This window comes from Manacus vitellinus, unplaced genomic scaffold (assembly GCF_001715985.3).
Source record: "Manacus vitellinus isolate BGI_N305 unplaced genomic scaffold, ASM171598v3 scaffold_8_pilon, whole genome shotgun sequence".
NCBI lineage: Eukaryota > Metazoa > Chordata > Aves > Passeriformes > Pipridae > Manacus > Manacus vitellinus.
The window spans coordinates 15,245,159-15,269,849 of NW_021940864.1; the positions used below are offsets into that span (position 1 = coordinate 15,245,159).

At 41.2% G+C, this 24,691-nt stretch overlaps 1 protein-coding gene across 4 annotated transcripts in view; it reads left to right on the forward strand.

Annotated features, from left to right (window-relative positions):
* The window catches only part of TTC7A (tetratricopeptide repeat domain 7A), a 170,209-nt gene that overhangs the window by 112,089 nt on the left and 33,429 nt on the right, over positions 1 to 24,691 (forward strand). For all 4 annotated transcript variants that reach the window (XM_018085285.1, XM_018085286.1, XM_018085288.1 and 1 more), the window contains 3 exons: positions 3,301 to 3,398; positions 9,924 to 10,058; positions 21,307 to 21,509. In XM_018085285.1, coding sequence (XP_017940774.1) covers positions 3,301 to 3,398; positions 9,924 to 10,058; positions 21,307 to 21,509 — 436 coding nt within the window. The remainder of the gene's footprint in view (positions 1 to 3,300; positions 3,399 to 9,923; positions 10,059 to 21,306; positions 21,510 to 24,691) is intronic.

The window sequence follows — 24,691 nt, forward strand, 5'->3', positions numbered from 1 at the left end:
AGGAAGGAAGTGGAGAATGTAGCATCTTTCTCCCTTCCCTTGTCCTAGTAAATCTGCGTTTAAACAATGCTGCCTTCCCTGTTGGTTTCCTTCCTTTTATCTGCTACCCCACCAAAATGTAAAGTTTAGAAAGTGTGAAAGATACTTACTAGGGTTTTCTTCCTTCCAACACCCTTTGGATATTGTCCTAGTCAAGGTATCACTGTACAACTGTCCTGGGAATGTTACACCAAGACTGTACTTATCTTTCACCAATAATGTCCATAGAGGTGTTTGATGAGAAGGACAGCATGCTTGATGGCAACAGTCTGACAGCAGGCTGAGGTAGCTTGTGTTGTTCCCCTGTATGTTCCTCTGTATGTATTTACATAAGCCTTATAAACAGCAGAAATATATGTACAGAATGATGTATGTCTATATACAAGTTGTCCTTGAGGGATTATTAGTAATTCTTGTTGGTTTAGCTAATGAGAAGCAAACCAAACACAGAAATCAAGATATTTGCATAGCAGCAGAGAAATGGTCTCTTACAGACTGGAATCATTGATTTCCTTAGGCCTTAGTCTCTTTAGCTAAGGATTCAATCACGTACCTCTCACATGAATAATCTTCATACACATGAGTAGTCCTTGTGAAGCTGATCAAGTCCATGCTAAACAATTATTACTGAGGAAGATGTACTCTTGCAAGGGGGGGGCTGCAAGCCTGGGACTGTAGAGAGTATGTTGGGAAACAGACAAATAAATAGTTCAGCCATTTGGACTGCATTTGGATCCCAGGCTGTGCTTTGGCATTTATACTTATAAACCCAAGATGCGATAGCTTTAGGGGCTTTCGATAAGCTTTAGCCATGGAAGCCTAAACAAAACAAATTGCTTTTGCTTTTAGGAACCCCGGTGTGTATTTCACCTCTATTCCCAGCAGGGCTTTTTTTTTTTTTTTTAATTTCTCAAAAAATACATCATAAAGTATTTTCTATTGGGAGGTACTAATTGAAAGGTAACAAGAATGAACTTGGTACCTGTGGTTCTAGACTGGATTTAGTGACACAGGAAGGCTCTTATATTAAGCAAATTACAGCACTATCAGCTAACAAATATGTAAAGTATTCTGGGTAGGGCTTGCAAAGGAACTTAAGGGGAATTCTTATCAGTGAGACTTGGACTCAGCATTCTTTAGGGCCTCTTGGGAAAAAAAAAAAGCTTGCATTTACAGAAAGATGAGAGCTGTTGCACCCAGTACTCTTTACTAGTTTAATTAGTAGATAACTGCCTACACACTAAATGGCGTTTTAGTTACTTTTAGTTGCATTTGTCTGGCCTAAGCTTCCTGGCTTTGCAGTCTCACTGTGACTGACAGACTGAAGAGTCTTTCAGGGCCCAATATTTTACCCCTAGGCAGCTATTCATATTCCATGCTCAATTCTCCTTTTGTCTTCTCTCTGACAAACTTGTGCCTCTGCAATCTCTCACAATCAAGTGTTCCCTTCAGTATTTTTGTCACCATTTTGTCCACTGTCTCAACTACCTTTCAAAAACATGGGCAGTAAAGTGGCAAAATGTCCTGCTCTCAGCCTTTCTAGTGCTGTATGCAGAAGGCAAATCATCTGGCTACTATCCCTTCCATGGTGCATGGAAAGGCTTTCTTGGCCAAAGGCCTTTTACTGCAGCTGTTAAGGAGTAGTTAATTTTCAGCCCTTCTCCAGGATAACAGATTAAGCTGTTGGGAGTGGCTATTTTGCACAATGCATTCCACTTGGTTCTCAGCCTGGGATTTTCCAATCTCCTCACTGGTCCTTGGAGTAGGAGTACAGCATGTAAGCCAGTGCTTCAGCATGTGCCTAAACAATGATCCTGTGGTGATGGCTGCTGCATCGAAGCAGCGCTCACCTCATGGCAGTAATATTTGGAAGTGCAGCTGCCTTGTTCCTGCATACGCAATGCACCAATAAGACTGAGTTGCCCCTATAGTTCCACCAGCAGCTCCCAGTCAGGGCACTTACACTTGGGTCAATCCTGGCTAGGCAAGGCTGAGACACAGGACAGAGAATTTAATTTTTCCTTCTATCTGTCACCACATGATAGTCTCAAATGAGGTGTCAGTGTGGAAACAAGTATGGAAGACAGGGAGGCCCATTCAGGGGCGTAGTTTGGTGCAGTCAAAAGCCTAAGAATTCAGGGTTCATTAACAGGAACCATTATGTTTGATCCAAAAGCCCAAGTAAAAGGTTAATTAGGTATTATAAATATGATTTCTGCTATGATAAATGACACTAAGTGGCTTTCAGTGGCTTCCCAGATTGTTAACTGCGAAGGACAAGATTTGGTTTATCTTTTGCTATTGTTTTCTGTAGTAACAGACTAATCGTGTTTAACACCAAATAGCAGTCCCAAGCTAATTCTTCTGCTAGATTAATGCAAATTCAAGGGAATTCTGTGCAATCCCTACCAAAGGACTGATCAGACTGAAAGACAGGGGCATCCACAGTAATCATGACTCTCTGACAGCTTGTTTCCTGGAAGGAATATTGTCCAAAGGCTGAGCTGCAGGCTTGGAAGTGTGCCAGAAAAAGTAGCCAGGGCAGTCACTTCTCCTTCTGATATTTTGTCCCTTAATAGATGATGAGAGGAGGTATCATCACCACTGATCCCTGGGGGATGGCAGACTATATGGAAGGCACATGACTTTTTTTTTTTTGAGTTTCCCTTTGGAAGGCCTCTCCTATGAGGACAGAAGTCTTGTAGAAGAGCAGACCAGATATTCACCCTTTCATAAAGCAGTGCTGTGTGGTAGCTTTTATCTTCCTCCTCTTTTTGAACAGAACAAAGGTGGAAAGGGAGAAAATAAGCCCTTTGAAATGAAAAAATGAAGAAATTAGCACCCAGGTGGAAGCTGGTAATTGGTCTGTTTCAAAAAGATTAGCATAGGAGACCTGTGAACAATTACTCTGCAGACAAGTCCAAAGGATGGTGATTCTTGCTGGAAGAGGGTTTCCTGGTGGGCCTCCTCTGATCTGGCTTCTAGCTGCCAACATGTTCCTTGTGGTTTGCAAAGACTTCCAACAGCCAAATAAACTATATACCAGCACATGCCCTGGAGCCCTTCCTGGTCACTGTGTCTCTGAGCTTCCTGTCCATTGGCAGATGTGTATGTGGGGGGCATTAATACATTCAAGAAGCTGATTTCATGCAGCTGGTAACCTTGGTTTTTCAGTTCTAGTGGCAGCTAGACTATTGCCTGCTTTGAGGAGATGTTCTTCACTGAGAGATGGCCAGGTAACACAGTTTTGTTTCTTTACAGTGGCTCTGAGAAATGCAGTAGTGTGACCGAAACACCGGTGATCAAAAGGCATAACGGACTGCATCTCACTCTCCCAGATGCTCATGATACCGATTCTGGTGAGGAAGCAAGATTTGTGCTTTCCTGTGCTAAACACATGCATTTGTGAGAGATGAATGTTTTATTTTGTTTGGCAAGGGTGGCGGGGCTGTGCATATTCATGTTGGACTGGTGGTCAGGAGGTCCAAATCTGTCTCCATGGCCAGCTCTGCTGCAGAAGCCACTGTGGTTTGCCTGTACCTTGGCTTCCCCAGGCATAAAACAGAGACGAGTTTCTGCTTTCTATTACAAAACTCTCTGAGTCAAGCATGAAAAGTATTCGATGGGAGTTCACTACACTTTTACAAGAACTGTCTAATTCAGTCCTTTTTTTCCTCCTACCCCCCTCCCCCCACCATTTAATCCTTTTTAGATGTCCTGATCAAGCCAGCTGCTATTGTTGGTTTTGGAAAGCTGAATGAAAGTGTCAATTCCTATTAAATGGTGATTTGCTTTGGGATTTCTGCATAAACCTTGTGATGTTTTATTATATGGTAAATACATATTCACAGTAACAGATATAGTCAGATGGAAATAACTGAGGCATCAAAGCTAATCTTGGCAGAAGGGGAAAGGAAGCTTTCAGAGATTGCTGCCGACTTGTGATTTTTATTATAGGTCTCGTGATATTTGGTGCTTCCTTTGAAACCCTGATTCTCAAAATCAGATGATTATGTGAGAAACTTGACTTTAAACTTGAAGGTTTTTTTAGGAAAGCAAATTTCTATCCTTGTGAATGTAGAAGAAACTCTTGCAAAAAAAAAAAAGTGAACCTCAAACTCAGAAATTGAAAAAGAAGAATATAAAAGCTTGATTTAAAAAAAACCCCACATAACCAAGTCACATGCTTTGGGGCTGGGGAATTAGGGTTTGTCTGTGTCTGAAATCATAAACACCAGGAATTCATAAAATTGAAATCACATGCTCAACATATATGGCTGAGATGGACGACAAGTTCATATGTGTTAAGTACATGACTTTTATTAAATAATGTGTGCTTAATTCCCATTTACACCCACTAATGGTTAAAAAGCATTGCAAGGTTAGGTTTTGAGCATTCAAACATCAAAATATTATTCAGCATGTCTGTTCTCTTGTTTGTGGTGTTAAACCCTCAGGGTTTATATTTATGATATTGTTATCTTACTGATTCTATGCACACACATTTATGTAATTTTTTTAATTCCATTTCTCTTTTCTTACTCTTTGCTGAGATGACTCTTTGTATTTTATATAGACCCTTTTTCTCATTGTTTATATGGCAGTGTTCTAGAGTCTTTGGCTAAATTGAAGAGAACAGACCAAATTCAACACAGATGGATGAAGAGGATACACTAAATAAGTGTCTGCTGTTTGGCATATTAAAAATAAACAGGAAAAGAGAGTGGATATATCATGAAAACTTCCTGGTAATACAAAACCATTTAGGATCATTGTCACTTGAAGATAATTCTGAAGATTTGTGAAATATATCCTATCATCTCTGATGCTGGGTGATAAAATGAACTCTCATTTTCAGTGAATATGTGAAAATAGTTTGAAAAACACTGTAGGTAGTTTGCAGAATCCATCAGCCACTAGGGATTACTATGAAAGTAATAAAACCCCAAAAATAATATTTGCTACAGTACTTTTATTATTCATCCAGTTCTCACTCTGCTGCTAAAGCACTGAGTGGTTTGTGGTGTCTAGACTGTGAGCCCAGGTTGAGCCTGGACTTATCCCTATGTCTTCAACTCTAGCTTGGAGCTTAATGGTGTGTAAAAGGTGTTCTGGGTGTGGATCCCATGTGCTTTTGGAGATCCCTTGCTTTGCTTTGTAATTGTTTGTAGAAAGTGTGGCCAGGTTTGGGCAGCATCCACTTACAGCATGGTTTGAGATTTTGAGACCAAAATGTCACTAGTAGAGCCTGTAATATTTTGATGTGCTGGTGTATCACCCTTCAGAGACCTGACTCCTGCTCACTCTTCTGCTGCAGACCTGCAGCATCTTCTTCAGGATCACAGCAAAGCTCAGGCATGTTTGGGCTCTTATATAGTGCCCTCCTCAAAAAGCACTTGGGTTGGGGATCTGTTCCAGCCTTCTCTTAGTGCAGTTCTAGCAGCCAGCCTGCAACAGAGCAGTTGTAGTTCAGCAGAAAATGCTGCATGCCATGGTGCTGCCTGCCAGGAAGAGCAAATTAATGTACAGTACAAGCTTTAAAGCAGCTTTTCACGCACCTTAAGTGATTTGCACTGAATGCAGTTTGGTTTTAGCCAAGAAATGTATTCCTCCTCTACTTTGAGAATCCATGTTTCCATGCTAACATGGTTGCCCCCCCAATGGACATAAGGATGGAGCTCCTACTGAAATTACACCACCCACCTTAGTGCAGGGCTGGCACTGGCTGGTTTCAAAAGGGGTCTGTGGCTCCCTGCTCTGCAGGCTTTGGATGCTGCTGTTCTCCATCTGCAGAAAAGAGGCAGCTGAGGCTGCTGTCCTGGTTGGGAGCCTCTTTGAAGACAGTAGGGGGTGAGATTGGAGGGTACAGCTCTAGCCTCTCTCACCCTTGTGCTTCCCCAGAGCTGTGACTGTGTCTGGCTGTTTTGAAAGAGGGAGGAGGTCTGATATTTTTGCATCATTCTGGAACAGGCACTGGTCTCCATCGTGAAATCCCCTGGGAGCATGCAGCAGTATTGCTGTAATGCACAGGCACTCTTTGATCTCTGGACTCATCACTGAAGGGGGCAGGGGGTTACTGTGGCTGGGCTTGACATTGGCCTCTCCCTCAATTAGACCACAATGAGATTATTTCTTTTGCCAGAACTTTAGGTTTGCTGCTAGAAAGATTAATTCCTCTTTATTTTCTTCATCTTCTCTTAGCTGAAGCAATGTTTCTAACTAAATTCACTGATATCAGTCAGCTGCCTTGCTGTTTCATTCTTTTTCTGATTTAGTCTTATCTTATAATGCTATTGCCTGAAGTGATTTAGGCTAGGGAATTCTGTGTTTCTTATAAGCCTAGTAAATCTACTGAGGTACATTTCTATTTTGATAGCAGTTTTTTTCATGGATGCAAAATATTGAACTTGATCTTTTCGGTCTTATAACAGTGGAACAGTGCTTTTAAATTATTTGGATAGATTTTGTATGGCTTATATGCAGAGCTCATCACCACAAAATCAGTTTTGTTATTTTTATGAGTTATTTCCCAAATGTGTGAAGGGCTTTATTGTAAAATGTGAAGTTTATATTCTGTCTAGTGGAGCTGTTAAATAGAGAAAGAGACTGCACTAAAATAACAAATTGATGTGATGTCTTCTTATGCCAACATTTGCATGTATTTTGAGGCATGACATTACAATTCTGTGAGACAGGTTCTGTGGGGAGGTTTTTTAGCCTATAAAGATCTACATTTCTTTAGGAAGAATGAGACATTCAGATGCTTTTTTTTTTTTTAATGTTGCTTGAAGTTTTTCCATCTCCCCCAACTACCCTGAGGTCAGAGTCATGCCAGTGCAATACATGCTGACCTCCTCTCTCAGGAGAAGGTGTGTGTTAGAGGGATATTCTTTTGTGGGTCCAGTAGCCATCAGCCCACCTTCAGGGTCACCATATTGCTTGCCTGAGATTCAGAGCTGTGGCTGAGCCCCTTTCAGTCCAGAAGGGCCAGGCTGGCTAAAACCTGCTCTCAAAGAGTTTATTTGGTCAGACAGAGGACCAAATTAGGAGCAGCCCAGTAGTGATGGGCAAGAACAGCAGTGGCAAAAGTGGACGTATGGGCTGTGATGGACAGAGCCTTTTCATCTGGTGTTTATGTGTCTAGAACAAGGAGCATATCTGTGTCTGAGGCCCGGTAGGGATGGGAAGGGAAGAGATGGGATGGTCTCTGCCTAGTGTGGTTTGCTTTCTCATGTAGGCTGGAAGAGAAGGAAAAGAAAGTAAAGATTAAAGGACTGGAATGCCAAAGGCTGTTAAATGCAAAGAGCCTCTGCTGTAAATCTCTGAGTAACTTGTGTTCTTATTTTTATGGTTGTGCAGAAGCCCACTGCACGGGGCAAGATCAGTCTCAATGTCAAATTTCCCTCTTAGCAACTACCAGGCTAATGAAAAGGAGAAAAGGAGCAGCTAACTTGTGTTCCTTTGTGTGCAATTAGCTCACTGTGATATTCCTGTAAAGCCTGCTTTGTGAGGGAAGAATGCTTTAGTCGATCCTAAGTGGATCTACTTAGGCAGTGTGTGAACCTCTTCAAAATGCATAAAGGTGCCTTACAGTGACATAGTTTTCTTGGATTGACTTGCAAGGAAAAGAGGATTTCCCTGAGCTCTGGGAGGATGTGAATAAAACACCAGCCCATATGCCCACCCCATGCAAAGAGCCCAGCATCATGTATGGGTACTTGCAAGAAACGCAGCTCTAGAAAGCCTCTCTGGAAGAGGGCAGTCTTGGCAGAAAAATATGATTCTGAAAGTTGCTTTCAAAGCATGCTAACATTATCAGAAGTGCTAATATAAGAATCTGGTTAGGCTGACAGCACAATCCCCAAAGCACATGCAATTTTTTCCATGTTTGCCAATCTAGAAGGCAAGAGGTCTACCCTTATTTCAGACTCCTCCTAATAACATCACTAGCTTGTTCATGTGTCCATTTTCTTGTCTCTGCACTTCAGAGAAACTGTCTGTGCTTTTGGATGGCTGGGAGTAAATGGTAGTTTTCCCTGTGTCAAACAGCTGTAGTCTGACTTGAATTTTTGGGAGTTTTGGTGGAATTTCTCCCAGGTGGGGGTAGGGATGAGGGAGAAGACTAAGTGGGCAGGGCAGGGGGAGGAATCTCGTGCAATGGAACAGGCTGAAGATGGATCTGTTAAATAAACTGTTAAATATAATGAATTCTCCCTGCAAAGCTGAGTGGCTTTTACCCTACTGCTGAAGTCGTAATTGCTACATTACTGCACTGTCATCTCTCAGAACATTAGATCAGGAGGAGCATTAGTAAAGGAATGTGTTTGAAAATATGTAGGAATTTTAGAAATGCAGCTAGGAAGAGCACATTTGCATTTTCCAAGGGAACTGTGGGAGTGTCCTGCCCTTGCTTGCGGGACTGTTTTGACGTTCTCCTGTTCAAAATTAATGACATAGTTAGCGGTGAGATAATGGGACAAGTATTTCCTGGAGCAGTTTTGGGCTTGTGGTCTCTCCCAAGCCATGACACTCTTGCTGCAGGTTTGGTAGAAGCTGCAGCCATGTCCTGCCTCGCAATGCAAAGGTGTCTTGGCACAGGAGCATGAGGTGAAAAAGTGCCTCCCCTCATGCCTGGCAGGAGGCTGGGTCCCTGCTCAGCATCCAGAGTGATGATGGCCAGGAGACCATGGCTGGGGGGCCACACTGCTGTGCCTGCCAGCACCCTGGCCCGGGGTGATGTGTCAGTCGGCTGGTCAGGAGATGTGGTTTGGCAACCCCCTCTTCAGCACACTTCAGCGGGAAAAGCTGCTGTCTCTCTCAGAGAGAGCATTTAATGCATAGGCCCTGTGACAGGTTTTTTGCCCTTCTCTCCCTTTCCTTGCCCAGAGCCATCTCAGCTTCCCCGACTACCTGTTTCTGGGCTTTGCTGCTCCCTCAGGGTGGCTGCAGTGAGTGAAAGCGGGATTTGAACTCCGTGATCTTGTGGTCTGTGAGGTCAACGTGTAAGGATTGATTCAAGAGGAATGCTAATTAGCACAAGTGTTTCAGTCACAGCAGCTCTCCAGAGAAGAGCTTATCAACCTTAAGTCACATTAAGTCTATGTATATTAAAATATTTATTTCTCAAAGCTTTACAAAGTCAACCCTGAAATCTAATTTTGTAGCTTCTTATTTTGCTATCATCCTCTTGGTACCCCTGTAAGAGATGAGTTTACCAGTATAATCCCGCTTGCTGTACTGGAGAACATGGTCTCCGCCCATGCACTCCTTCTGGGAGTAGCTTTTGATGTGATGTTTTGTCCCAGAGATGTGGGCGCCAAATACTTTATTCTTGCGTAAATGTTACAGTGCATACTAAAGGTTAATGTAGTCAAAGCTCTGAACTCTCTGCCCCCTAAGGTTAAATGAAAAACCACATTGCCTCTAAATCAGTAGAACAATATTGATGTCCCTTGAAACGTGTGTGCTGTGTGAATGGAGCTAAACTACCTTCTAATGCTGTACTAAGTTTTTACATTAGTGGGGCACATTTTGGAATTGTATGGTGTCTGTGATTATAAAATGGATTGTTAAAAGGTATTTGTGGGAAATATTTGATGGTAGACTTCTGCTTCCCAAATGAGCAAAATATGGTTGCTTCCTTAATGAATGCTAAGCAGACCTTTATAAAATTACTGTCTGTCTCTTAATTTGCTTATTTGAGCTGCAGCCCTTGGGTAATTTAGCAGGGTTTTTTCAGTAAATTAACCTTTTATAAAACATAGTTCTCCAGTTGGTCATGCCAGAATTCAGTAGAGCTCTTATTATATTGTGTGAAGGATCGGACCTGCTGCCTTATTGAGTCAAAGAAATATCCTTTTTGTTCTTGTTTTGTTGGTCCGTAGGGTCACAACGAGCCTCTTCCCTTGCTGCATCGAGACTGGAACAGGCCATGTCTGAAATAACTATGCAGAGCAGCACAATGAAGCAGGGACCTATGCAACTGTGGACAACTCTTGAACAAATTTGGCTACAAGCTGGTAAGTCCTGAACCACCTGGGGTTCCTTTTTCCCTCCAGTGGTGAATAAGATGACATAAGTATTAACCAAGTAGTTGAAACTGTAAGTTGAAAATCACTTTATTCCAGGAGAAAATCAGCTTATCTATCCCAGATGGTTTTTGAAATACCACTTATTTGATTTTGACAAAAAAATACTATAGTAGTATGATTTTTCAGCTCACCTCTGTTTTTCCAAAACACACAGAAAACTTCAGTCATCACTACAATATGCTTTTTAAAAAAAGAGGTTAGGTAGTTCATTAACAAATGGTAGTTGATAGGGACAGTTATTTTCATTTGCTTTTTCCTACATGCTTCCCTGTAATAAGACTGGGTAAACCATGTATTAAATGCGATTTAGGCTGGGAACTTTCCACTCTTTGCTGTGGCTTAAGTGAAAACTTTTAAAAAGAGCAAGTCTTTCGTTTCACTCACTCTTTGACTCTTTGAATCTCCCAAGGGCTTGTAGGTTGCTTATCAGTTTGAGACACTAGTGCAGAGATGCTACAGTAGAGCACATAAAGGGAAAAGAGAACAGTGAGAAGAGACTACCCAGAGGCGATCTCCAAACTCATAGAAGGGTTTCATGTAGGACATTTGATGAGGAACAGAGCTACCCGACACGTTCTGCCGTTTGCATTCCGGGGTTTTGGAACTGATAGAAGAAGTTCTGACCCTGCAATTTTGTTCTTATGAGACGCAGTTTTTCTTCCATAACTGGGCCCACAGCTGTGAGTCTGAAATTACCTTTGAGTGCTGTGGTTGCTTATTAGATGTCTCACCATTTGCAATGAAGAAAAAAAAGCAGGGCCCTCTGGAACCTTGCTGATAATTTCTTATTCTTTATGCAGGAGAACCTTTCAAATTCTCTTTTAGCTAACTTATGCAATTGACAGTTCTCAAACAAAACCTGGCAGTCTCACCGTACTTCTCAGCAAAGATTTTTTGTAGCTGTTTTTATGGGCTATTTCCTACCAACTGAACTTTAGTTCTAGAACAAAATATGTGCCATTGTTTTTATTACAATTTGACTAATGTTGAAGAACAAAAGAAGTCACCTTATGGAATGCATCATACTTTAAGTTAATCACATATGGTCACTTTTATGACTTGTGTGCGTGTAAATGTCAGTCATATGCTGTGGGCTTCAAAATCACCAGCAAGCTTTTGCTTTAGTCAGTTTATACTCCTGATTTAAGGCTGCAGAGAAGGCTGGTGGGGAGCAAAATAGATGGAGGTTATTGTGATGAGAAGTCAGATGTCCGTTGTCCATCACCCTGCAAATAGCTCTAGGCAGTTTACATTTTCGAGGCTGTCTAAAAAGACAAAAAGCAATAAAGACCTAGTGCTTGCTGTGACCTAGCTGTGAATTGCCGTGATTGCTTTTCTGTGTGAATCGAGTGCCTTTCTCAAAGGTGTTAATTAATTCATTTAGATAGAATTTATTTTTATAGGCTGTAACTTTTCTGTCCTATCATTTTTTAAATCTTTGTTTTGCTTCATGCTTACTTGTAGCTGGACTTGAATCAGGATTGATATTTTCAAAACACACACTGTGACTGCTTTGTAATTTCATTACTGAAGTCAGTTATTGTTATGGATGCAGCTTAATGAGCTCTTGGTGAGGTACTGGCCATTCTCTTTGCACAGTAGTGTGGAAGTTGCTGCATTCTGGTATCCTGAGGGACAAAGAGAGAAGCAGGTATTTTGGGCTAGTCTTTACTCTCTATGGAGAAGGGCATTGTGCCTGAATAATTAGAATTTCTTGGAAGTGACTTGATCTTACACTGGGCTTAGTGAGTGTAACAGTCCAGAAGGGTATCACTGACCTTCAGTACTAGAATCTTTTCCATTTGGAAGGAGAGGAAAGGAGAAACAAGTATACTTGTAAGAAGGTAATAACTCCCAGAATAGAGATATTTCATAAACAACAAATTAAACAGAAATGCGTGGCTAATGGTAGTTGAGGTAGTCACATGCTTTTGCATTACAGGTTACCCCAAAATTAACAGCTGTGGAAAGCAACAGACTATTAGTGTAATATTCTGATGGCTGCATACAGAGTCTCTTCATATTCATGGAGGAGCTGCATCAGTATGCTGTAGATTTTTATCAGGTTTAGCTTGCACTTGTCCTTTTTCAATCGATGACTCATCTTGTGACTCCAGGCAAGTTGCCTAACTTTTTCATACCTCAGTGTCCTATCTCTAAAGGGAAAAAATGTTAGTCTGCCTTTGGGAAATGACTTGTGTGTTGTTGTTTTTGTTGTCATTAACACTTTGACCTTTTTAGCATGACTCATAATCTTTAGATAAAATCATTACAATTTCCTAACCTCATACTACAGTAAATTTATAACAAAGCATCCATCCTTTTCAGACACTAACAGGACGCAGCTGGCTGCGTCTCTGTATGAGGGTATGGATTTAGAGTGCCAAGTTGCACTCTTGTCTGGGTTCCATTAGAGCCACTGCAGTTGCAATGCCCCTTTGTATCCCAGGACATGAAAACTAATGGTGGCAACCAACTGATCCTGTAGAGCTTTCTGCACTGATATAGGAAAGAGGCACACAGAACCAGCTATCCCACAGCTATGGGAGGGAGGTTGTTCTTACAACCTTCCAGCAGCCAGGACAGGCCACAAAATCAGCACATATCCTTGTGAAAGGGGGTGTTGGTGGTGGTTATACAGGGGAATCCTTACTGGATCATCCTCCACCTGCAGCTGCAATACAAGTTCCTGCCTTGTACAGAAGCATCCTCAGTCCCTCCAAGCTGGAGAGCCCTTGTTCCCTAATGAGTTTCACAAGCTCATGAGAACGTGTGCTCCTTTAGCAGTGGCTGAAGGCAAGGCTGTGAACTCTATGCAAATAGTTAATCTCCTTTGTGCTGTGATAAAGATACTTACGCTGCACGTAAGAGGGCAGAAACTTAGTGGTTTTATCTATAACTTTTCTGGGTTTATGACCAGCACAGTTATGTAGGAAAGATAATAAAGCAGCAGCTTTGGATATGCAACTGCTAAGTCCAAATGTGCTGCGCTATAACAGATGCTATACCTTGTCTTTCCCTGTAGCAATGCCTAGTGATCTTTTGCAAGATAGTTTTTTGTAGCTTCCTGTAAACACCAAAGAGCTGCTTGATGGATCTGTGATCTCTAGAAAGTCATTTTCTCTTTCATGCATCAAAATAAAACTGTGAATTCTCACTGTTAATCCTCTGTCCAGCTATCTCTTATAGGACCACCTGGGAGTGCAGTCATGTGTAGCAGGGAACTTAAAACATTACTTTTGTGGCCTTCCATAGCTTCCTGTTTTTCCTGCAGGCAGTCACAGTTAGCTTTGGAAGAGTATGAGCTGTGCTGTCCCCAAGGACTAGAGAGGTGGTCTATCCCTGCAGCAGGCATATTAATAGGCATACTACGTTTTCAGGTGTTCTGCAGCAAAGATTGTTAACACAGCTTGTCTGGTCCTTTTTAACAATAACCCCCCCTAGTTCTCCTGAAATGTAATGTAATGGCTTCTTAAAAAGAGTCATCTTGGAACACTTTAACATTTATAAGCCTAAACATTATTCTTGGCCCCAAGTCTGAGAAACAGCTCATTTCAGGGAGTACTTAGGAACGGTGCTACAGTGCACATGCTGCGGTGGTGCAGCTCCAGGAGAGGTGGTCTTTATGTAATCAATATACTCATTTCTCCTCTTTGTTCTGCTTTTTGTAACTGAGAGCTTGAACGCAACTTCGAGAAGAGAGAATGAACTTCTGTGGCATTGGTAAAGCTTGTTAACTCCACTCTCTTGCTGCAGGAAGAGCTGCAAGGGGAATCCTAGAGATTACTGGTGCTAATACTTTTTAAAATCCTGCCAGTACTCCTCCTTTTTGTTTAGAAAATAGAGTCATGCTGTTTGGCTAAGGAAAATATACTTGAAATCGTTCAAATTTATGACCAACATTTACCTTCATTCGACGTTTTTATAAGATCACTTTTGACCCAGAGAGCAAAGCATGTCAGTATTGAAAAGAAATAGTGTTAATAGTTCAAAGCTCTTTGGATAACTGGAGTGATTCCTTATCTGAAGTACATGTGGTTATATTTCCAGGCAGTAATAACCATATGCTCTATTTACACAGAGCATTTTAGAATGCTGCAAGCCAGTTTTAATAAGAGTTCTGATATTCCAGTATCCGTTACTATATTATTTTAAGCTTTACTTTTAACTACGATGTCCACTTTGTTTGTCTTTACTAGTACTTTATATCTGACAATTTAGCTTCTTGACTAACCCAATACTTTACCAAATATGGCCACTCACAGCAAAGTAGGTCTGGTAATTTGATCTAAGTTTGGCTAAATGCCTGCTAAGCTCAGCCTGTGAACCTCACCAGGTAGACCCTAAGGCTAATTTAAAGGAGCATTTAGAGAAAAATAATGGGGGCCTGGAATGGGCTACCTGCTGTCTCAGTAACATGCTAAAGTTTACCCTAGGAAAAAAAAGATTATAACGAACATGCCACAAACAAGAAATGCGAAGAGAGGCAGTGCAGCACAGAACAGTGAGCTAATGGAAAAACATCTGCTCCCCCGAGCTATGTACAGCAGGAACTTTCTTTTTTCCCCTTCACAAAACACTTGTGATTTATTTATTTTATTTGATGTGGGCCAGTCCCTGGGAAAAAGCTGTGTTAGAGGAGATGGGCTTTGTTCCACAAGAACGAGTCATTGGGGCCAGTGGGCTGGAATCTCCTACCCCAGCTGGTCAACAACGCAGAGCTGGCATGCTGGCAGCAGCCAAGGGTGCAGCCAGGCCCTCCCCTGTGCCCCTCAGCTCACCCAGCATAGCTTGTGTTTGCACAGCTTGGGCATGGGCACTTAAACATTCTTCCTTCTCAAAGCTTTCCGTGATCCTAAGCCCCAACAAGTTATTAGCTCTGATATTAAAGGTGTTTATCAGGTTTGGGAGACATTTTTATTGACATTGCTAGAGTAGGTGGATCAGATACTGTCCTGTGATGCAGCAGTGGTTGTTGAAGCAATTCTAATATTTTTCTTTTTTTTTTTTTTAAGTGCTTTCAAATTTTAGAATTTTGGATGTAGAACTTCCCCATCCACGCTTGAGTTCTTGAGCTTCATAAACTGCTAATTTTTGTGTCTCTTTACAGTGACACAAAGCACTATGAAAAGCTGGAGCCTGGTGAGTGGGAGCAGGAGGGAGTCTTTTATTAGACACCTGTTACTGAGGAAAATAAAGGTGTGGCTCCTCTGCAGTATTTATGTAGTAGGATGGATTAGGAAAGCTTCACACTGGAGATAGAAATGGTGAAGTGAGCTGGTTTGGTCCCCTTTGAAATACTATTAGTGAAGTTAAGAAGCCAGCAGTCATTCTGCTGAGCCTCCTGGTTTAGCAAGCTGAGTTCTAGGCTTTTCTGGTGGAGGCTAAAGTCACCAAGTTCCCCATTTCTCTTCATTTGAACATCCTCAAGAGGGGATACTAGGTTTTGATCTACACTCTCCACCTTGGTTTATTTTACTTTCTATCAACAATGAATTTAAAAAGTCAAAAGGATTCTTATAGCCTTATATCAGCACAGGGCATTTTGGATTGCCTCCTCCCTTCATGAGGCTTCTGGATGTTTCTCATTGCTGGGGTGGGACATGAAACTTTGTGGACTGATAATGCTTTGGCATGGACAAGCTTCAAAGAGCACATACTATTTCTTTAAATTTGGGACATGCAAACATTCATGTGTGTCTTGAACACTTGCTCGTGAAGGAAACAGGCAGCAGTTACCAATGCTTTTTATTAAGCATTCTGTGAATCCTTTGCCACGAGATGGAGAGGAACTTGTTACACTGCCAGTCGTACCCAGGGAGTGAGTGAGGGTACCAAATACTAGCATTTCCTCAGCTGCTCAGTAAGTTTGGACAAATGATGAAGTGTACTGAGTCATGAAGAAGGAGACAGGACATATGTTCATAGGAATCCTAATAGGAATTTATACTTGACTGGGCTGAAATATGAAGGCTTAGAAGTCCTTTCTTTGGCAATAACCAGCAATGCATGTTTTGAGAGAGAGTGCAAAAGAGCCCAGAAAGTGCTCTTCCAACAGAAGCATTTTGATGTCATTCTTATTAATGGTGACCTAATTACCAGGAAGATGGTGGGTTACTTCTCCCTGCTGGGAAAGAGTGCACCAGTGAACCAGGCCCCATTTCACATAAAGGAACCAACTACCTTGTAATATTTCAAGTCATGTTTTGACTGTGCCATTTAGTACCGAAGGTAGCTTGTGGCAGTTCTGTGCTGCTTCCAAAAACTTTCACTCTCATGCTACATTTGTAAAGAAGCTTGGACATTTCAGGCCCTGTGAGACCCAAAGCTTGGGACTTTAAAGTGAGTCCCCAGACTTCAGTTACCAGTTTACATGCAAAGAGAGCCCTTGAGGATGTAAATCTATTGCCTCATTCAAAAGAGCAAGTGGCTGAGGTAGATGGGAACACGTGACAGGTTTTGTACTTCATTTCTGTATCAAACATTTACATCAAATGAAATTATTGTAGTCAGGATACAGTTTGAGGAATCTTCTGTCTAAGCTGCTACAAATTGTCACGCTACTGTATGTAGGGTGGTGTCATAGCATGGAACAATGACTAAACCTCACCTGCCAGAAGGGAAAGGCAGTGGGGGAACCCTTTGTCATGGTAATTTTCTGTAGTCACTGCTGAAGGCAGAGCTTCTCTCTGAGGAGTGGGTCTTTCCAACTGACTAAGGGCTCCTGCAATAAAGCTCCTGAAGGCAGATGATGTAGAACAGAATTCACCTTCCTACACATCCTCACAGATGCTCTCACTTTCTTAAGTATGAAGGGCTACTCCCCATTGTACCATCCTACTGGGTATTTGGCTGTGTTACCCTGACCATGTCACTATGCAGTAACATTTTTGGGGAGAGTAGGGTGCTGTAAATCTGGCAGGCACACACAACCAAGTGATGTGAAGCCGTCTTCTTTGTGGGAGTTAAGTGCAGCATCTTGGATAACACCAAATGTGATTCACAAGGAATGAAATTTTAACTCTCGGGTTGTTCACAGTGCAGAAAAACATTTCAAATCTGTTTGATTTTTTTTAGGCTAGAATTACAGTTGTTGCTGCAGTGACAAGCACTGTCACTCTTGACACTGCTTTGAAACACTTAGGAAATGGGAAATAAAGTCAGTGTTCAAGGTGTGATGTTAAGCAGCTCTGTTTCTCAGACTAGCACTGTGATGCAGACATGACTAAATTACACTGTTGTTATGCCTCTGATGGACTACCTAACAGAACTCTGCAAATAATTTATCTTGGAGACAAAATAAGGTGACTGACTGTAGGAGACCCAGCTTTGTCAGTGTTCTGGAGATTGCTCTTGGTCTGTGTGTTTGTTACTGCTCTTTGCAGAGCAAGTAGATGATACACTTCTGGCAATTTTCACTTGATTGAGGATCTTCACTATAGATGAGCTTCTAGCAGAAATGGCTGGAAGAACTAGGAGCTCATGTTAGGAGCTAACAATAATCTGAGTGGAGATATGTGCCACTCTCAGGGACTGGACCAGCATTAAAACTGGTGTGGCAGTCTAGTTGCAAGTCAAGACAAAGGAGGCCGTAGCCATGAGAGGAGACAACAGTTGTTTGGAAGAACAGCAAAGTAGGCTGGACAGTACTAAAAGAGAGCACAGATGGGAAGCATAAAAGTGGATTTGAGAAATGAATGAATCTAGGCTGGATTTTGAAGTTAGGTGGATAGTTGCTCGTGGTCTCAGTGCAGGCGCAGGCTTCAATTGCTGAATGAAAGGAGTAAGTACACGATTCAAACTGTCTTTGCCCAACCATGCAGTGCATTGTCTCAGTCCATACCTGTAGGTGGAAGTGCTGAAATATTTCCTAATGTCATTCACACTCAGAGTTTCTAGCATTACTCCAGAGAGGCTAATAGAGGAGTGGTACTTCCAGGGTCATCATCTCTCTGCTCAGTAGTATTCAGAGAGCTTTTGTTGGTACTTAGTTAAAAACAGAATGTAGATTTGTTTTAATTTTTATGAAGATGGTGTTAAGTGAGAGAGGCAAGGAAGCTTGGCTTTAGATTCAAAGCTTTGAAGAATGTCAGTACCAAGAACAATGTAGTCCAGCAATTAGAGATTCATAAATGGTTTCCCTGAAGCATTGACCCTTTCACAGGATAAGAATTATAGATCTTTGGTAGCTGTGTCAGCCTAAGAAGATATCTTCTGCTTTGGAGTAGAGCTGGGCGCCATGTCTCTATCATAGAACTTCCTCACAAGGGCTGCTAATTTTGTTAGGTGTTTATTTACTGCATAATTAGGTTATATAAGGAGATAGGCTGATTAATCCAGTGGTCAGGAAGCTGCTAACCCAGGTAGCACAAAAACAGGTGTTTCAGTACTTTCAGTACCGCTGAGGGTATTACCATGAAAAATGTAATAAGTACTCTTTTTTGGGTTTGATTTCTGCTTCTAGCTATGTTTTTGTTCCATGTTACATAAGCTTTATCTTGTTAATCTGTAAATAAAAGGAGTGTGTAATAGAAGTGAAAAATGAGTTTGCAGAAAACACATTTTAATGAAGGCTTAAACGACGTCCTTTAATGTCTATTTTTAGCTCGGTAGCTAAAAATTTTAGCACTCCTTTCCTTTCATAACTACAAGGCACCCCTCTCATTCTTTTTTATGCAAATTAGACCTCCCACACCATTAAATCATTTTTATTGACTATTGAGCCTGCAAAGAAGTGGACTGAACTTTAATATGCTACATTACCATACCATAAAATACAATTTGTAGATCTTATTTAGATTCTGTGTTGCTGCACTTCCTCTAAATAATTGTTATTACTGAGGAAGATTTACAGGCACCGTTGAAAGAATAAATACTCTCCATTTTGTATGCATTGAAACACTGGCTGTGCGTGATTTCACATCTAAACCCCTTTGCTCCCAATTCTTTTCTGAGATGAAACAAGTCACATGATGCTGTTAGTTACTAATAGAGTTTTTAATATGGCAGTATCCAGAACTTCTGCTGACTTCAAACAGTGCCAGGGTTTCACCCCTTCTTTTGTGCTGTTAAGTTTGTGCTAACTTTGCAAATGAAGTGTTCATCTTCAGGCAGTGATTGCCTCTTTGCACATCACCATCCTCATTAATGCCACATGCACAGCATCAGCTGCTATGCAGCACTTGGCAGGAAAATGCTCTGTTCCTTGGAAGTGCAAGGAAAATACTGTCCTCCCACAAAGTTTTGCATAAGGCTGTGCAAATACTCAGCTTGACAAGGTACATGGCGTTGCTTTCTGTTATTATAGATAGCTGCAGCCTCTTGGAGCCAAGGGAAGGGATGCATGCAGAGATTTTATGATTAACCAGAGAGAAATGTATATGAGTCATTCTGAAAGAGTATAACTCTTATGAAGGAACTAATATTATGCTCATGTTGACAGCCTTGGAGAATGACATTTATCTGTAGCACAAGCTAGGGATGGCCAAGGAATATTGGAGCAATGTCTCACCCTTCTTCTAGGAGGACCACCTCAGAAGTGGAAGGGTGTTCAGCCATGCGGTCACTTCAGTACAGAATTGTTTTTAGTGTGCCAATAGAAATGCTATCTGTGGTCCCAGTCTCATGTCAGATAGTCAAGGAGGAGCCTTTACATGGTCAGGCAGGACTGCCTTTGAGATGCTTTCCTGATCACCTCTTGCCAGTAAGCTTGATGTCATCATGCCAAGTCCCCACAGTCTTCTGGGTCTCCCAGTGTTTTGAAACTGGCAGAGTTTCTTAAATCTGTTTAAGAGAAATTGTCACACTAATTTCCCTCCTCACAGAGACTTCATGAGAATATTCACTGCCTTTAAAAGTCAGGGCATTTAAGGTTGTGTCTAATTTCAGAATAGTGTTTTTTAAATCTGGAGCCTGAATTAGTAATTTTGAATTGGACTCTTGAACTGTCAATACTTACTGCATTACCACATCAGTTAAAAAAAAAAAAAGAGACCACTGATTTTTTGCAGTGAGAACACATAGAACACAAACAGGTTATGGACCAAAGAGCAATGCCTGCTGCATGAAGAAAGAGAATTATTTTATATACGTACATGCATACAGGTTTGTGTGTGCATATATATATATATATCTGTCTAAAACCACAGTTTCCCTTTTCAGTTATGTGTAGCAGTGAAAACTGAGTATCACTTCTGACCTTTTGAAAGAATTTAATATCTAATAAATCTAGAATTAGACTATTTCAGTGGAAAGAGACCTACAACCATCATCCATTCAGTCCAACACAACAATCATCTAGTCAGACAATCATCTAGACCAAATCCTGAGAAATGTTAAAGTTCAACCATGAGATATGTTATGAAATTTATGTTGATCATGAGAAATTATTTCATTAACAAGTTGACATTCAAGCACATGAGTGTATGCCTGTTACATCTTTTTCCTAAAAAAACCACTAAGACAGTTGCTGATAGATCAAGAAAGTAAATGAGTGGTCTCTTCCAAGAGCTGTATTTCATTTTTCTGTAAAGTATGGGGAAGTAAATGGGTGAATACACAATATAAATAGATCTATATTATAAAAGTCTTTTGATTTTAACAGTCTCTGAAAAGTTAAGAGACAACTATCTCGTGAACTTGACAAACAAGCAGAGAGAAACACTTTTACCATATTTTTAAATGTGGAAATACTCTTTTTAAGGTAAGTTGTCTAACGTCCAGCTCGGATGTATCGTATTACTCTGACGTGTTTGAAGTTCTCAGTTGACAGTGATATCTTATTCTGTTCTTTTCCCCCCTCCCCAGATTATTTGGAAATACATATGATGACGCCAAGTAGCTACCAGCCTTGCTTCCTTAGGGCTTAGTTCAGTACTGTTTACATTCTCAATGGACGAATCCTTAAGGTTGTCCTGTCAGGACACCACCTAAAGATGTCCATGAACATCTGTATAGAGCCCTTTGCATTAGGAAAAGATCCATTCAGTGAATCCTGTCATAATAGTAAGCACTAACCATAGTAGTAAACATTGTGCCAGATCATGGCCTCATGTTTTAATATGCTTAAGGGAAATTATTTATAATTAATACAAAGAAAAGGTCTCTTGTTAGATTTCCTTTATTGGTAGGGTGTTTTTTACTTTATTTTTACGGTTTGCTGTTTTGGTTTTTTTAGCTGAACTCTTCATGGAACAGCAGCATCTCAAAGAAGCAGGCTTTTGCATCCAGGAGGCAGCTAGTCTTTTCCCCACGTCTCATGCTGTATTGTACATGCGTGGGAGGTTTGCAGAGATGAAAGGCAATTTGGAGGAGGCTAAGCAATTGTATGATGAAGCGCTCACAGTGAATCCAGCTGGAGTGGAAATTATGAACAGCCTGGTGAGTTTGCAGGGGCTCAGCTCCATTATAGTATTTATGTTCCTGATTAACTGTAATAAGAGGGGAGAGGGCACATGCTTGCTCTGGATGCCATTGTCTTCCTAATCCTGAGAGCAAGTGACTGTTCCAAGCATAAATTGGGTAGCTTGAACCTCTATTTTAAGACTGGATTGAATGTTTTTAACCAATTAGCACTTGTGTCAAAAGTAAATATTTTAATTGACAAAGGCTGATAGTTTTGGAAGTCAATTCACTGCTTTGTCTTCGCTGCTTTTTCTACTAACTGTTATGCATTTTAAATTAGCAGTACACTGATGTTCGAAAGATCTGAACTAAATAACTCTTGAATGTGGAGATATATATTGAGATATATAGATAGATAGATATAGATATAGATATAGATATATAGATATATATGTGGGGTTTGGAAACCTTGGGCTGGTGTCTTGTGTCTACACAAATCAAGATAAACTATGAGTTTACAACAAAATTAATCTGTTGCTCCCTTAAGCTGCAGCTTAGTTCAGCCTTGTGTAGGGGCAGTGACTCCACATTTGTGGGTGTTTTTTGGTAACACTCCTACCCAGCAAGTTTTTTTTTTCTGTGACACCAAGCCCAAAACAAACTGTTTTCCAGACACAGGGCCTAGAGCTTAATAACAGTATTTTTAATACAGGGAGCTTTGTGGAAGGCCAAAACCCACTTCTCTTGTGAAATCAGAACAGTAAATCAAATTTCATCAATTATTTGTCTTTTTAACTGTAGCCCTTACTAGGTCTCTCTGGGGTTTTAGAAGTCTGTCTTGACTAATTTATTTTTTACAGGAATTCTATATCCATGTGACTGCTTAGTGTCTTTGTTAGCAGATTTGTATCTCCTGGCATAAATTTGGTCCTGATGGGGTTTGCTGGTATCTCCAAAAGTGAAGGGGTATTAGTGCACAAGAGGACAAATGTGAAGTTCTAATTGAGAGAAAATAGTAGAACGTACAGGCAAGGGATGAGATATTTGGTAATAATGAATGTTTAGTACAAAAATAGCAAATTAATAGCTGATGCATATGGCAGGAGACATATGCTATACAGATTTCAAGCTTATATGGGGTAATAATATTACTTTGATGTTCTAATATAGCCTTTACAAATTCAGTCATTAAAAACCTAGCTAGATGGAATTATATTCTTTGCTCAGTGTCATGATTTCAGATGTCACCGATACCAGAACAGCCATCAAGTTAGATTCCAACATGGTACTAACAGCTTTAATTTTTGTCTTATTTTGTGGACACAACCACATTCTGTGTCTTCCTATTTCAGTTGCTTGAAATTTTCTGAAACTATAGTAATTTGGTATAAAAATTTCTGAGATGCAAATCTGCTCTGGCCCAGTTGACTTCAGAAAATGTCATAACTGTTACTGAAAATGAGGCTACAGAAGAGACCTTAAAGGCTTCTGTGACATCTTCTTTACTGTGCCTTAGTGTCTCCAGGTTTTGCAAGGAATGGGTAACATATTAATGCACTTTTTACCATCCCTAAGAAAATCCTTTCCAGGTTATCCAAGTCGTAACCTTTAAAAAACACATCTTGTATGTGCTTAGTAGATATGTATTTCTGAAAGCTCTAAAGTGTCTTTGAATGCTCCTTCCCCTCAAACTCAAGTAATTTTCAACAAGGACAAGAGAGATGACTCTGGTAACTACAGGCCTGTCAGTCTCACTTCAGTGACTGGTAAAATTATAGAGATTATTCTGGAAGTTACTGAAAAACACCTGAAAGACAATGCTGTCATTGGCACAGCCAGGGTGGATTTGTGAAGGCACAAGCCCTGGGGCAACCCTGGGTGTACATACAGGATGGGGGATGAGAGGCTGGAAAGCCCACTTCATAGAAAGGGACCTGGGGATCCTGGCTGAGGGCAAGTTGAACATGAGTCAGCAGTGGCCTGGCAGCCAGGAGGGCCAACCATGTCCTGGGGGGCATCAGGCAAAGCATCGCCAGCCAGTCGAGGGAAGGGATTGTCCCACTCTGCTCTGCACTGGGGCAGCCTCACCTTGAATATTGTGTGCAGTTTTGGGCACCACAGTATAGGAAGGTCCAAAGGAGGGCCATGAAGATGTTGAAGAATCTAGAGGAGAAGCCCTACCAGGAGCAGCTGAGGTCACTTGGCTTGTTCAGCTTAGAGAAGAGGAGACTGAGGGGAGACCTCATAGCTGTCTATAGCTTCCTCATGAGGGGATGCAGAGAGGTAGGAACTTACCTCTTTTATCTCTGGTGACCAGTGTTAGGATGTGAGGGAATGTCCTGAAGCTGTGTCAGGGGAGGCTTAAGTTGGATATTAGGAGAAGGTTTTTCACCCAGAGGATGGTTGAGCACTGGAACAGGCTCCCTGTGGAAGTGGTCACAGCACCAAGCCTACCAGAGTACTGGAAGTGTTTGGACAATGCTCACAGGCACATGGTGTGATTCTTGGGGCTATCTTGTGCAGTTTTGGGCCAGGAGACAGACTTTGATGATCCTTGTGAGTCCCTTCCAATTCAGAGTATTCTTTGATAATGTCTTAGTCAAGGGATGGAAGTAAAATTTAGGAGAGTTGAAAAAGACAATGAGATGGGAAATTTGGGGGCAGAGACTCAGTCTGTAAGCAAGTGGGGAGGAAGAAAGATAAACTCAATAACAAAGTGAGAGAAATAAGGATAGATGGAAAATAGGGTAAGATAGGTAAACTGAATAAGACTGGATAGATAAGACACATGGGTTGAGAGGTGGGCTTGTTGGAAAGGGCAAATTAAAGAGATCAATCTTATGAGAGTGGCAAAGGAGCAGGAACCTGTACTTTCTTTCCATATCCTTCAATCTCCTTAAGATTCTGATTCTTCCCATCCTGCTGCCAGCAAATATCAGTGAAAATCACTTGCTTAAGCATGTGCCTCATCTCCTTTATCTTGGCCATGCTGGCAGCCTGTGGTTTACACCTGTTAGCTAAGATAGCAAAGGTCTGGTCTATCCCTGCTGATATGAATCATGGCAGTAGTTATATGATGCCACATAATGGCACTCCTTTGTATGTTTTTCCAAAAGCTAGGAAATTGCACATAACAAGTTAGAAACATCTGATGAGCACTATAGAAAAGCCTGTAAAGAAATTAATCATTCTGCCTTCAGAATAGAGCTGGAATAATG